General features: G+C 33.6%; 1 protein-coding gene across 11 annotated transcripts in view; it reads left to right on the forward strand.

Annotated features, from left to right (window-relative positions):
- Positions 1–13,962, forward strand: part of LOC114333136 (obscurin) — a 615,016-nt gene that overhangs the window by 482,611 nt on the left and 118,443 nt on the right. For all 11 annotated transcript variants that reach the window (XM_028283003.2, XM_028282967.2, XM_028282979.2 and 8 more), the window contains 2 exons: positions 3,915–4,101; positions 11,707–12,112. In XM_028283003.2, the coding sequence (XP_028138804.2) occupies positions 3,915–4,101; positions 11,707–12,112 (593 nt within the window). The remainder of the gene's footprint in view (positions 1–3,914; positions 4,102–11,706; positions 12,113–13,962) is intronic.

The raw sequence follows: 13,962 nt of genomic DNA on the forward strand, positions 1-13,962 counted from the left end.
ACGTGACATGTGTTTTAAACTTAGAATATAAAATAAATCAGGAAGGAGTACAATGCGAAATGACTACGAGCCAAGAAGGAGGTTGCAAATGGCAATCAGCTGTCAGATTTGCTTTCTATCTCCAGTGACGTACCTTTGAAAGAGGGAAGAAAAGAAATTCTTAACGATTTTACTACATCTTTGATGTTAAAAAAACAGCTACAGATCAAGAGAAAATACGTATTACTATAATATTTTGTTGAAAAGTCAGTTAAATAACATTTTATTATACTAATAACTTCAGTTAATTGATTGCATATACAGGAGCTTTACCAGATGGTACGCCTATGCACACAGCTGATCCAATACACAAACACCTTCTACCTCGTTGACAAAAACTTATGAGTCATCCACAGACGTTCAAGATGGCCGGTTCCGCTAGAAATTTAAGGTGTTGTTGATATATGGAAGACTCCTTCCTGTTTTTTTATATTCTAAGGTTTTAAACAGTAAGATCGCATTCTACCAAATCACACAACACTTTTTTCTATGTTGATACGTACTGTCAGAGTGTCAGTGGTAATCATTAAAAAATGGCTATTATCCCTTGAACGTACTTTATAAAGTTAATTTATTCAAAAGTTAATCTTTTTTCACTATTGAGGAGATTGATGGACTCAACATTAAACAGCTTTAACACCATACAGACTATTACGAATATAAAGATAAAAATATGGAACAGCAATAAATAAATTACACAAAAAATGCACAACAACAAAGTTACTATTGTTAAGAAAATTTAATATTACCTAAGGTTGAGAAATACAAAACTACCGAGTCAATTACATAAAAAAAAATTAATATTTTTAATATATCAAACCTTTGAGGAAACAGTAATAAAAATGCAAATTTTTCACAAACTGAGTTATCAACACTACGATATTACTAATACTCGTCTTTCTCTGGGAACCCAAATTCAGTATTGCAACTCTTAATTTATTTAACTGAAATATTATACTTATTTTTTTATAAATATAAAACCAAATAAACTTTATTGACAAATAAATAAAACTTTATTGATTTATAAAACCAAATGAACAATATGTACAGTCGGAAACATGAAAGAATAGGGCTTTTCATTCAGTCATTTGTTTCGAGCTGCCATCTGTTGTCTAATACTACGTCATCTACGTCATACGTCTTTGGTTTGTATAATTGGTATATACCAATAACAATAACGTATGACGTAGATATATTAATATTAGACGACACATGACAGAAGCTCGAAACAAATGACAATCGATGAAAAGTCATATTCTTTCATTTTTCCGACTGTAGGTAAATGCAAATAAATCAATAAACTATCACTGTCATTGAAAATTATAAACGTCAAAATTCATAAACTCAGACATCCTATATTGTTTATCCTTGTTCAACTTATTGTGATTTCTATGGAGAAGCGGCTTAATTTTGCAATACTAGTTTCTGTGAGTTAAAAAGAGAGCTAGTATAAAAAGTAGTTCGTGAATAATTTCGTGCATGGGAAAAGTTAGGGTGGAAGTACAAATTTTGTATCAATGTGTAAATTTTGTATGATCTAGTTGTCATACATAGTTGCCTAGTTGTATGACCTGTCTGTTGAGGACTACTTGGTCATGTCTTTGAGCTGGGAGCAGTAGTAAAGAATTTTTTGTATTACACAACAAAATAAATTTATGTAGATAAGGACACACCATTAAACTTGATAAAAATAATAAACTTAAAGATAAAACCCATAACTAAATTAAAATTCATGGTGACATTTCAATTATTACTTTAATCATCGTCAGAATAATAAGTTTCTTGAGCGGATGCTTTAAAATAATTTTAAAGGAACAAACAATAATTAATGAAAACGTAAAAAATGACATTGACAATCATTGGGTTAAGTCAATAATTTCAAACACGCCCTGTCTTGTTGCGTGTTTAAGGGTGGCTTCAAAAGAAATATGGATAATGCCTCCTTGATGCTGAGTTCCGTTGGAGAACTTGCATGACCAATGATTGAGAAGTCCTTACGACTAATAAGGTGGTCAGAATCAGTCATATGTTGGAATACCGCTGAATTTGGAACTGTTCTTGATTGTCTTCCTAAGTGAGGAGTGACACCTAAGTGTTCGCAACATCTGACATTAAAGTGACGTCGAGTCTTCCCGACGTACGTAGCTGCACAGCTACTACATTTGAATTGGTATATAATGTTAGATGCGAGATCACTAGGAATCATGTCTTTCACATGGAAACGAGATCCTATCCTTTCCAAAGTCGTGAAAGCAAATCTTAATTCTATAGAGGGAAATGCTTTTTTAATTGTTCTACGGATGTTGCGTCGGATTTGTAAGCTGTGGTAATCAGTATATGGAAGTTTGACATAGATCTTTTCTTTGGTTTCTTCTACTTTGCTGTTTGGTTGGAATTTGTTATTGAAAAAACGTCTGATGTATCTTTCTAAGAAGTTCAACGAAAAACCATTTTTACTTAAGATCACCTTTATGTTTTCTAACTCTTGATGTAGGAATTGCCAGGTTGAACAGATAGTGAAAGCACGGTGAAGAAGTATATTGATTAAACTTGTTTTGTATTTGTTGGTAATGAAGCTATCTGCGTTTATATACAGGCCGGTGAAGGTTGGTTTTCTGTATATTGAAGTGGAAAAACCTGAAGGTGATCTGAAGATGTTAATTCCTAAGAAGGGCAGACTTCCATTGACTTCAATTTCACTAGTAAATTTCATATTGTGGTGTTTCTGGTTGAGGTAATCTAAAAAATGTTGAATGTGATCGGTATGTTTGAAGATGAGAAAAATATCATCCACGTATCGTCTATAAAGAAGTGGCTTAAAATCAATTGGACAGTCAGTTAACCATGTTTTCTCATGGTGACATAGAAAAGTGTTCGCGAAATGGCTCTCCTTTAGGACACAGCTTACAAATCCGACGCAACATCCGTAGAACAATTAAAAAAGCATTTCCCTCTATAGAATTAAGATTTGCTTTCACGACTTTGGAAAGGATATGATCTCGTTTCCATGTGAAAGACATGATTCCTAGTGATCTCGCATCTAACATTATATACCAATTCAAATGTAGTAGCTGTGCAGCTACGTACGTCGGGAAGACTCGACGTCACTTTAATGTCAGATGTTGCGAACACTTAGGTGTCACTCCTCACTTAGGAAGACGATCAAGAACAGTTCCAAATTCAGCGGTATTCCAACATATGACTGATTCTGACCACCTTATTAGTCGTAAGGACTTCTCAATCATTGGTCATGCAAGTTCTCCAACGGAACTCAGCATCAAGGAGGCATTATCCATATTTCTTTTAAAGCCACCCTTAAACACGCAACAAGACATGGCGTGTTTGAAATTATTGACTTAACCCAATGATTGTCAATGTCATTTTTTACGTTTTCATTAATTATTGTTTGTTCCTTTAAAATTATTTTAAAGCGTCCGCTCAAGAAACTTATTATTCTGACGATGATTAAAGTAATAATTGAAACGTCACCATAAATTTTAATTTAGTTATGGGTTTTACCTTTAAGTTTATTATTTTTATCAAAAATAAATTTATGTAATTTGTATTTTGAAAATGATTTCCCAAGTCGTTTTAAATAAACGTATTTTTAAATAAAATTGTGGTTAATTCCCAGTTAAGATATTAGATCCGACTTGAAGATGTATTAGTAAATAAATCAACGTCTTATTACTCAAAGAAAGTGGTGAACAGAATACAATAGTTGTCGAAGAGTAAAAAGTCATTAAAAAAATATTGTGACAATATGTGAAATGAAAAAACAACAAATAAATTACTGTATCAGCATGTTTTTATTTAAACTAACCCAAGTCGCTTATTAAAACATTAGATTGTATGAAATAAATATCTACTTTCAGGCAACTTGGTTTAAAGACGGAGAACCAATCTCTCCTGACGACGAAAACATTAAAATAAGTATCCTGCCCGATGGAACGATTAAACTAAATATCGCAAAATGCAAGCCATCCGACAGTGGGGCCTACAAATTAGTCGTGAAGAATCCAAATGGCGAATCAGCATGTCTCTGTGCTGTAGCCGTTATACGTAAGTAAATATATTATTTTTATACGTCAGTCATCAAAGGAAGTTTCAAACAATTATTTTCTGTGCTTATTTTGTAGGTCATTCCCACTGTAATCTTACTTTAATAATTCCTTCTTTACGTACACTTCGCGTCAAAAAAAACTGGTACAACTCTTATAACCGAAAATCGTGTTTTTCAAGTTGTGTAAGTTGATCTTGTCACAGGTGTCATTTTAATTTCTAGGGCAACGTTGCCAGTTCAACGAAAATATATCAAACTAGGTAAAAACGGGGCTGAGCGACAGACCTCATTTTTTAATATACTAAAAACTAAAACAATGGTAATTTTCCGTCATCTCAATTAAGTATCCATACATTGATTCATGTTTTATTAAAATTTATGAAAATATTTCAATTCAAAAATAATGACAGATATAAATCTTGACATGACTTTAAATTATTATGTTTAATGTCAAATCGAGAGGTGTGATTGGTTTCTCGTAAATTGTAGGACAAAACTGCATTAAGTTGTGTAGAATAAATAAAAAACACTGGAAAAATTAAAAATTTAATTTGAAATTAATACAAAATGAAAAACTTTTACGGTGAACAAGTATGGAATTTAAATATATGTATTACAATTCGAAATATACATTTTAAACGTTATTTTTTTGTATTTAGATTTAGTGCAATTCCGTTATCTGTGATGGCAACAACGAAGTGATTCACGAACAATAATTGTCAGTCTGAACACAGGTTTACATTGGGAAAGAAAAGTGTACCAGTTTTATATGACGCGAAGTGTACCATCTTCTCTTGAAGTTGGACATCATCTTGGTAATCCATACCTACGATCCAACTGCCCTGAATAAGTCAACGGCATTACATCTACACTAGGCTCAAGTTGTTCAACTAGGAAATACATCACATCACATCCTTAACTTCTTCCACCTTCTATTTTTTCTTTACTAATTACTTGAAGCAAGTTATACCGTTCCCATATTATGATATCCTAGATATTGTAAATTTCTTATCATAATAGTGTTCAAATCTTCCTTGTCCCTTCCCATTCTTCTCAGCACCTCAACATTCGTGCCTCTATCTAGCAAGGTTATTTTCAGTGTTCGTGTAAAGGTTTATTTGACTTTAATGTCTTTTTTAACACGGAGGAACACAGCGGTACATAGAGAAACATAGTGGAGCATAGTGGAACATAGCGGAATATAGAGGAACGTAACATTACATCCATCTTTATAAGGGTTTTTATCTCTGCTTTTTCTAGCATTCTTGATTTTTCCTCTGTGTCATTATTGGTGTGATGACTGTTTTGTAATTCTGTCTTTCATTTCTTTCCCGATATTTTTGTTTCTCCATATGGTTTTATACAGACAGCCTGCGACTTTGTTTGCTCTATTTCCTAGCTTTCCGTAGCTAGGTGTGATACCTAGATATTTAAACTTAATCACTTATTCTATTATCTGAACCTCCAGCTCTAATTTACATCTTATTGGATCTGCTGTTATAACCATGCATTTTGTCTTTTTTGGGAAAAGGAACGTGTTCAATTTTCTAGCATTCACGTGTTGACCATCGACAAGCTAACAACATGAAGCGAAGTGCTAATTAATTTCGAATTTCCTTAACGTCTTTTTGTCCTCAGTGACAATGTGATAAGGAAACGAGGCTTTACCGTGTTTATTATTTTAAAAGTACAAGTTAAATCTAATTATATTGGTTTAATTTCGAATAAAATTAGTGAAAATCCAAGGAAATCAGGTGAGCTCCTTTATCTTTTTCCCCTTTCCAATCTGCTAAAGGGTCTGTAAGTACTCTTGATGTTGTGTTGTAGTTTTGGTATCCAGGACTACACACATCATGACCAACTCTCAACCAACCACATCTACATCAAACAACTCCAATTCCAACCGAAAATTTTATGTCGCTGCCGCACTCTCCAGGCCTCCTCCCCCTTCATTCCCGAAAAGGGGAACAAGCAATTGTGATGCACTCCATTCCAAATACCGTTTTATTTGAATTTATTAAAGCGATTGGCGAAATAGTTCAACCAAAAAATATTTTTTTTTGCGTCTCGCATATCGAGTAATCGAATATGCATTTTCCTCACATCGACCGAAATCGTTGATCAATTTCTGAAAACTACTTCTCACTACACAATTAATTCCACCGTTGTACCTATCCGCAGGCTTATTTCTCCGGCCAAAAGAATTCTCATTTCAAATGTATGTCCTTCCATCCCGCATTCACTAATCGAACAGCACCTAAAAGATATTGGCTTACAGCTGATCGCACGTGTTACTTTTGTAAAATGCGGAACAACGGATGATCGATATGCATATATCATGAGTTTTCGTAGGGTTACATTTGTTATTCCCGTTAAGGAGGACTTTGAAGTGCAATCTTCACTGCTAATAAACCATAAAAATGCTTCATCTAGAATATTTTTATCCAAGTTTTCTTTGTAAACTTACGGGACATACTGCGAAGTCTTGCCCTAAAGTCCCCAGTGAAATAGACCATACAATTATTTCAGCTAATGCTCCTACCAATTGTTCACGTTCAGCTGACTCCCTAACTTCAGCAAAAGAACTTCCATCTTCAGAAACTGAGTCCATCTCCGCTAATGACACGCCTACCTCGGCTACCATTACGGATCTATCTATCCCTCCTCCAACTAATACTGAGCCCATTTTGACAGTAGGGCAAAAAAGAGGACACCCTACTGACAGTCCACTTGATACTCCTACCATGCTCTCTCCTTCCATTTCTCCGGAGCAATCAACTTCTCAAGATCCTTCGACATTCATGATGCCACCAAAACAGGCCAAAAAAAGGCCAAATCTGATCCTCGACCGAATTATTCAATGGAGTCTAATGGTATCTCCGATATAGAATCGGCTTACAAAGAAAATCCGGGTAATTTTACACTCAATTCTACTCAACTCATTGCTTTTCTTGAGAACTCTTTTGGATGCCCCAAGCCTCTACTAGAAACCCAAAAATTCTCCTTCGACATAGATGGTATTCTGAAGGACTTATCACAGATTCACACAGGTACTAAGGAAAGCTCACTAAAAAACCGTATCACCAGAATCTCGAAAAAATTAAAACAGCAGCCTACTTCGGATGATACACAAGATTATATAAGTGCCTCCTCCGATAACCCCTCTGATGTCGAATCTAATCACAGCACACATAATGAATAGTTTTCTTCGTATATTGTAAATCAACGCAACAAATTCCAAACTTCCTCACTTAAAACACTTCGAGGGATACCACTATATAAGGACCAATTTGATCAAGTTTTTTACACCGATGCTTCCAAAAGTGACTTGGGCGTTGGCTGTACAGTCACCTCTAAAAACAATCTCATTTGTGCTTCTCTTATTCCGCTTTTGTGTAGCTTACATACTGGAGAATTATATAGTATCTTACAGGCTGTTAAGCACATTAACCTCCCGATCATAAATGGTGCCATTTGTACAGACCCTCTAGCTTCCTTATTATGCATTCAGAAATTATTTACCGATCATCCCCTTGTCCAAAATATCCATCACTGTTACCACCACCTTTCTACATTAAACACTAAGCTCACCTTCATATGGATTCCGTCTCATATTGGTATACCTGGCAATGAACTCGCAGATCAACATGCTAAAACTGCTTCAACAGATACCACGTCAACAACGCATATCCAGATTACCAAAGACTTAAAAACAGAAGCCTACAGATTCACCAGGAGATTATGGCAAACCAACTGGAGCTCTTTAAATACTTCATTACGTGCAATCCAGCCGTCATTGTATAAGCCTCTATACACTGGACCCACGGGACTTTCTAGACAAGACCTTACAATTATGAGAAGAATCCGTATAGGCCATACCAAACTAACACACAACTTCCTAATAACATCAGATATCCGGCCTAACTGTCAAACATGCCAGTGTATAATATGCTATGTATATACTTTTATTGTTATTGTGTTGTTCTAGTAGATATTTTCGATCGTTTTAATTTGATGGTTTTAGTTTGACCCCGTCAAATGCCTTCTTAAGGTTCACGAAACATAAATATGCCGGTTTGTTTTATGTGAATGATTTCTCGTGCACTTGCCTAATTATAAATATTGCATAGGTGCATGACCTTCCCGACCTAAAACCTTGTTGTTCTTCTGCTAAAAGTTTTAGTGTTACAATTTTATTCAGTTTATTTGATATCAGTTTGGTTGCTAGTGTTATTTTTAATAAATTAATTCGACTGTAATTCTACGAGTCCAATTTGTCTCCCTTCTTGAAGAGTAGTATTAGGATGCTTGATCTCTATATAAACTATAATCAAATAATCTAGAGAAATAAGATTTTTCTCGTGACACATCCCCCCCTCCAGGCCAAAACCAAATTGTTTGTGTAGTATGGATATCTATAATAATAGCCTATATGTTTCCTGCAGCCGATTTTGATGATATACATAGTTATAAACAAATGAAGATCAAAAAACGTTAAATTGTCGCTTTTTTCTTCTATTACTAAAAAGTGAAGCATTCTAAACAAATTTGAGAATAAGAAATTCATAAATCAATTAAAAAAGTTCAATATGGCCTTCGCTGAATATGTCTATACTCATTTGTTGCTTAGAAAATTGCAAAACAAATCATAAATTTTGAGATTTTATAAATGTTCATAACTTATGTAAAAATTAAGTTAGAACCTTCTTATTACACGGAATGGTGAGACTCCTTGTGCTTAAATTATATTTTAAATATCAGACCAATTTGTCAAATAGTTTAAAAGTTATTTAATTTGTTTTTCCCAAATTCATTTTTTTAAACACTATAGTCAAAAAATTATGAGGTCACAGTAATACTTCGGACAGTTTATGAAAGAAGAAGATTTAGACTATTAACTTAATTAAAAAAATGACAAAAAGTAATTTTAAACAGTGTAAAATTATTTTGCAAAAACATGTCGATTTTTTGCTTACTTATAAACAATTAGAGTAACTTTTTAACCGTTACCCGTAGAAAAATAATTTTTTCATATTTAGAAAGACTAAATTTTATACACATTTAGCCAGAAAAGCAATTGTCCTAGGACAATTAGGGACGAAGTTAGCCCCCCCCCCCCCCCTTTTTAATTCACGTTTTTGCAAAATAATTTTGCAATATTTAGAATTATTTTTTGTCATTTTTTTAATTAAGTTAATAGTGTAAATCTTCTTCTTTCATAAACTATACAAAGTATTACTGTAACTTCGTCATTTTCTGACTTATAGTGTTGCAAAAAAAATAATTTGGGATAAACAAATTAAATAACTTTTAAACTATTTGACCGATTGCTTTGAAATTTAGGGTATGATTTAAGCACCAGAAGTCTCAGCATTCTGTGTAATAAGAAGGTTCTATGTTAATTTTTACATGTTAGGAATATTTATAAAAACTCAAAATTTATGATTTATTTTGCAATTTTCTAAGCAACCAATAAGGATAGACATATTCAGCGAAAGCCATATTGAAGTTTTTTATACGATTTATGAGTTTCTTACTCTCAAATTTGTTTAAAATGCGTAACTTTTTAGTAATAGACGAAAAAAGCGAAAATTTACCGTTTTTTTATCTTCATTTGTTTATATCATCAAAATCGGCTGCAGGAAACATATTATAGGTTATTATTATAGATGTCCATACTACTCAAAAAATTTGGTTTCGGCCTGGAGGGGGTTGTGTCACCAACAGGATATTTTTTCCTTATTTCTCTGAACTAAAATGTTGAACAATATAATAAAGTAGGACCCCCATTATCCGGGGCTCTATAAACCGGGGTTCCAATTAACCGGGGTGACAAAATGCAAATTTTTTATGGTATTTTTTATTTATGTATGGGTCATTCCATTTCAAATCACTCAATTTTGGAGCAAAAAAAATTTTGGACCTCCGATTTGTCTGAAAATTGGTATATAGCTTCAGCGGGACGTACAAATAAGATATTTAAGGTCAAAAAATCTTCTTCTTCTTTTTTTCTCAAAATGTTATTTTATGTGATTTTACAGTGATTTGGTGTTTATTTATACAAATTTGCATTTTCTATCGTAAAGTATCAATAAAAAACTTAATATTTTAATAGAAAGGACTCAAAAAATGTCATTATATGGCATTATAACAAGTTACTTAGTGTAGAACAGTTAATTAGTGTAGAAAACGTTAAAATACCGTTTTTTACATTTTTCTCCATTCCCAAAATACGTCATAATCGATTTGGTTGAAAATTTGCCCACAGATAGACAAAACATAGGTCTTTAAGTGATGAGAAGGATTTGAATTATATTACAATACCAAAAAAGTGACATGCAATATTATAGTCAAAAATATAGGCGTCTACTGTAAGTAAAATTAACTCGAAAATATCGACCTCACGACAAAAATTGTTAAAAAGAAATTGTAATAATTGTAAATACGATTTATTTCGAACAATTTCAGTTCCTACCATTTTTGTCGAAAAGTTAAAAATGGCGGAGATATTGCGCCAAACAGGTTCTCCTTTAAAATCAAGATGTCGGCTAACGTAACGGAGGAATTCATTTGTGATTTTAAATTTAGGCTACTATTGACTCCCTTAAAGATCAGAAAAATAAAATTTTGGGCAGCTCGGCATTCAAGGTCAAATGCTATCCCGACTGGACTAATATACACTTTTGAGTCTGATATTACTGCATGTAACTTTTTTGGTATTGTAATATAGTTCAAATCCTTCGAACCACTTAAAGTTCTATCTTTTGGATATCTGTGGGCAAATTTTCAGCCAAATTGATGATGATGTATTTTGGGAATGGAGGAAAATGTAAAAAACGGTATTTTAACGTTTTTTACACTATAAAATTTGATCAAAAACTTGTTTTGATTCAAAATAACTTGTTTTGATTCAAAATAACTTGTTATAATGCCATATAATGACATTTTTGAGTCCTTTCTATTAAAATATTATGTTTTTCATTGATATTTTACGACAGAAAATGCAAATTTGTTTAAATAAACACCAAATCACTGTAAAATCGCATAAAATCACATTTTGAGAAAAAAAGAAGAAGAAAATTTTTTGACCTTAAATATCTTATTTTTACGTCCCGCAGAAGCTATATACCAATTTTCAGACAAATCGGAGATCCAAAATTTTTTGCCTGAGTGATTTGACATGGAATGTACTGTATTTATTTTTTAAGTGTTTTATACAATATACACACATACCATAATTTAATATACACATGTAAGTACATACATATGTGAAAAAACGTTTGTTTATTATCTATCACAAGTCAATAAAATAATGTATTTCCATTATCCGGTGTTTTCGATTATCCGTGCACCCTTAAACCCGTCATTACCCCGGATAACGGAGGTTCTACTGTATGTTGATAAACAACTTTTATACTTACAATTGTCAAAAATAAATTCAATGAACTGGCATTACTGATTTGTAAAAAGACTGATTTACCAGCCAGCTTTGAAATATAAATTCCAAAACCCAATCTAAATAAATTTTTTTTAATCGATAAGTAGCATTAAAAGAATTACTTATAATAAGAGCTTTTAACTATATTATATTCGTATGTTTTTAGCCAAACCCAAGAGGCCAACATTCCTCAAATGCTTTAAGGACGCGCAAGTACCTCTTGGCGAAAGTGTCCGCCTTGAAGCCAAAGTAGAAGCCTATCCACCTCCAGAGATCAAGTGGCTGAAAGACGGAGTCCCAGTCCGTGCTTCTTCTAACGTGAGGTTCGAGAATTATCCCGATGGTAGGGTAGCGCTCGTTGTGGACGTCATGAAACCAGAAACCGCCGGCAACTACAAACTGTTAGTGACCAACAAATTGGGAGAGGCAATTGGTGAGGCTAAGGTCGAGGTGGAGAAGAAACCAATCAAGCCAGAGTTCATTCAAAGACTTTTCCCTCAGACGGTCGTTGAAGGATTCCCCGTTAAGTTGGAGGTTAAAGCTGAAGGTTTTCCAGCGCCCAAAATTTCTTGGTAAACATAACACGATTCTTTATATTCATTTGCTTGAGGCTACATCAGCGCATCATTAAAACGGAAAACGCGTTCCAAGATTGCAGCTTTAATTTTGAATATTTTGTTGAGATATTTGGCACACATATTCCTAATATAGTAAAGAATGACGGTACAGAGCCCAATTTGAGAAATTTGTTAGAATGTAGAAATAACTCTATAATTAAATAAAATATTACAAAAACGAGCCTGTACCGCCATTAAGAAAAACAAAATAATACACTTTCTTTAAATAAACTTTTTTATCCCATGCCTAGATTTTGTGTCACATTTGAACTACTAAAATTGATTATCTATAACAAGAAATCGAAAATATTATAACTACTAACCGATTAGGCAACATAGCAATGGCGGCTCGTGATTTTTACAGTAGGGGAGGCTATAACTATAAAATATCTAGATAAATTTGTACTAGCAAAAAAATGCGCAAAAAAAACGTAATTTAATGCCCTATTTGTTTTTGGCCATTTTTTATTTACATTTCATAATATCATCATAATTCATAATTTCATAATATCTGTTGTCACCTGTTATCATAATATCGTTTGTGTTGTTTAATTTGTTAACAATTCCATTTTTGTTAGTAGATATGCATGTTATTCTTATTTTGCTCATACTTTTGTTTTAATAAAATTGTAGTGCACATCTGATGAAGCGAGCAACCAGTTGGCGAAATATTAAGTGACAAAAAAATAGAATTGTGTTAATACAATTAAATATACTACAAATAAATAGAATTTTAATAAATTTAATAATAAATTTATATAATATATAAATATACAGTGTGTCGCATTTAAGATGAAGACAGCCCTATATTTCGGCTATCAAAATAAATACAGAATTTGAAGTTTTGCACTGTCATACAGGTTGAAGGTTCACATTTTTTAAGACAACTGAAATTTAAATTTTAAACGCAGCCTACTGCGAATCCACAAAAAAGGTAAAGGACCCCGCACAAACCTTATGGAAAATAGGTCCCAGTGGATTTCGTTCATACTTTGGGAAAATACTCTTTGAAGCATCCTGATAAAAAGTTCTCATGGGCATAACTCAATCGTATGAAGGATTTTCAAGATATAGAGTTCCAAACTCGGAAAATTTATAAGATTTACGGGGTATTCCAATTCCGTGAGTTACTGGTTATTTGGCAACATGTAGAAGTTTGGATCAAGGAAAAGTACTAGTAGTCTAGGATTTTTTCCTGGCTATCCAATGGCGACCTTTACTTTGACCTTGACCCTCAACGGACGTCATCTTCTAGAGTTTCGAGGGTTTTAGGCATTAAATTGATATAAACAGATTACTCATGGGTTTTTGGGATCGCAAAATACGAATATGCCATCAGAATTGCCCTCCGGATGACGTGGTGGCCAGGGCCACTGTAAGGGACGTCATCTTCTAGAGTTTCGATGGTTTTCGGCATTTAATTGATGCAAATGAATTACTGGAGGGTTTTTTGAGGTCGCTAAACACGAATATGCCACCAGAACCGACACCCGGAGCACCTGGTTTCCAAGGTCAATGAAAGGGGCTCCTGGAGTTTCGAGGGTCTTTGGTACTACATTGATGCAAACGGATTAATTATAGGTTTTTGGTATTGCTGAACACGAATACGTAATCACATTGTGCCGTAGGCACAATGTGATTCGTGGGTCGGATCTGATAGTGTATGCATGTTCAGCAACCCCAAAAACCTATTGATTCCTCCGAAACCCCAGAAGATAACCTGTCTTAGGCACCAGGTGCTCCTGTGTCTGTGCTGATCACGTGTTCGTGTTCAGCAACTCAAAAAACCTATAACTAATCCGTTT

Source organism: Diabrotica virgifera, chromosome 1, assembly GCF_917563875.1.
Source record: "Diabrotica virgifera virgifera chromosome 1, PGI_DIABVI_V3a".
NCBI lineage: Eukaryota > Metazoa > Arthropoda > Insecta > Coleoptera > Chrysomelidae > Diabrotica > Diabrotica virgifera.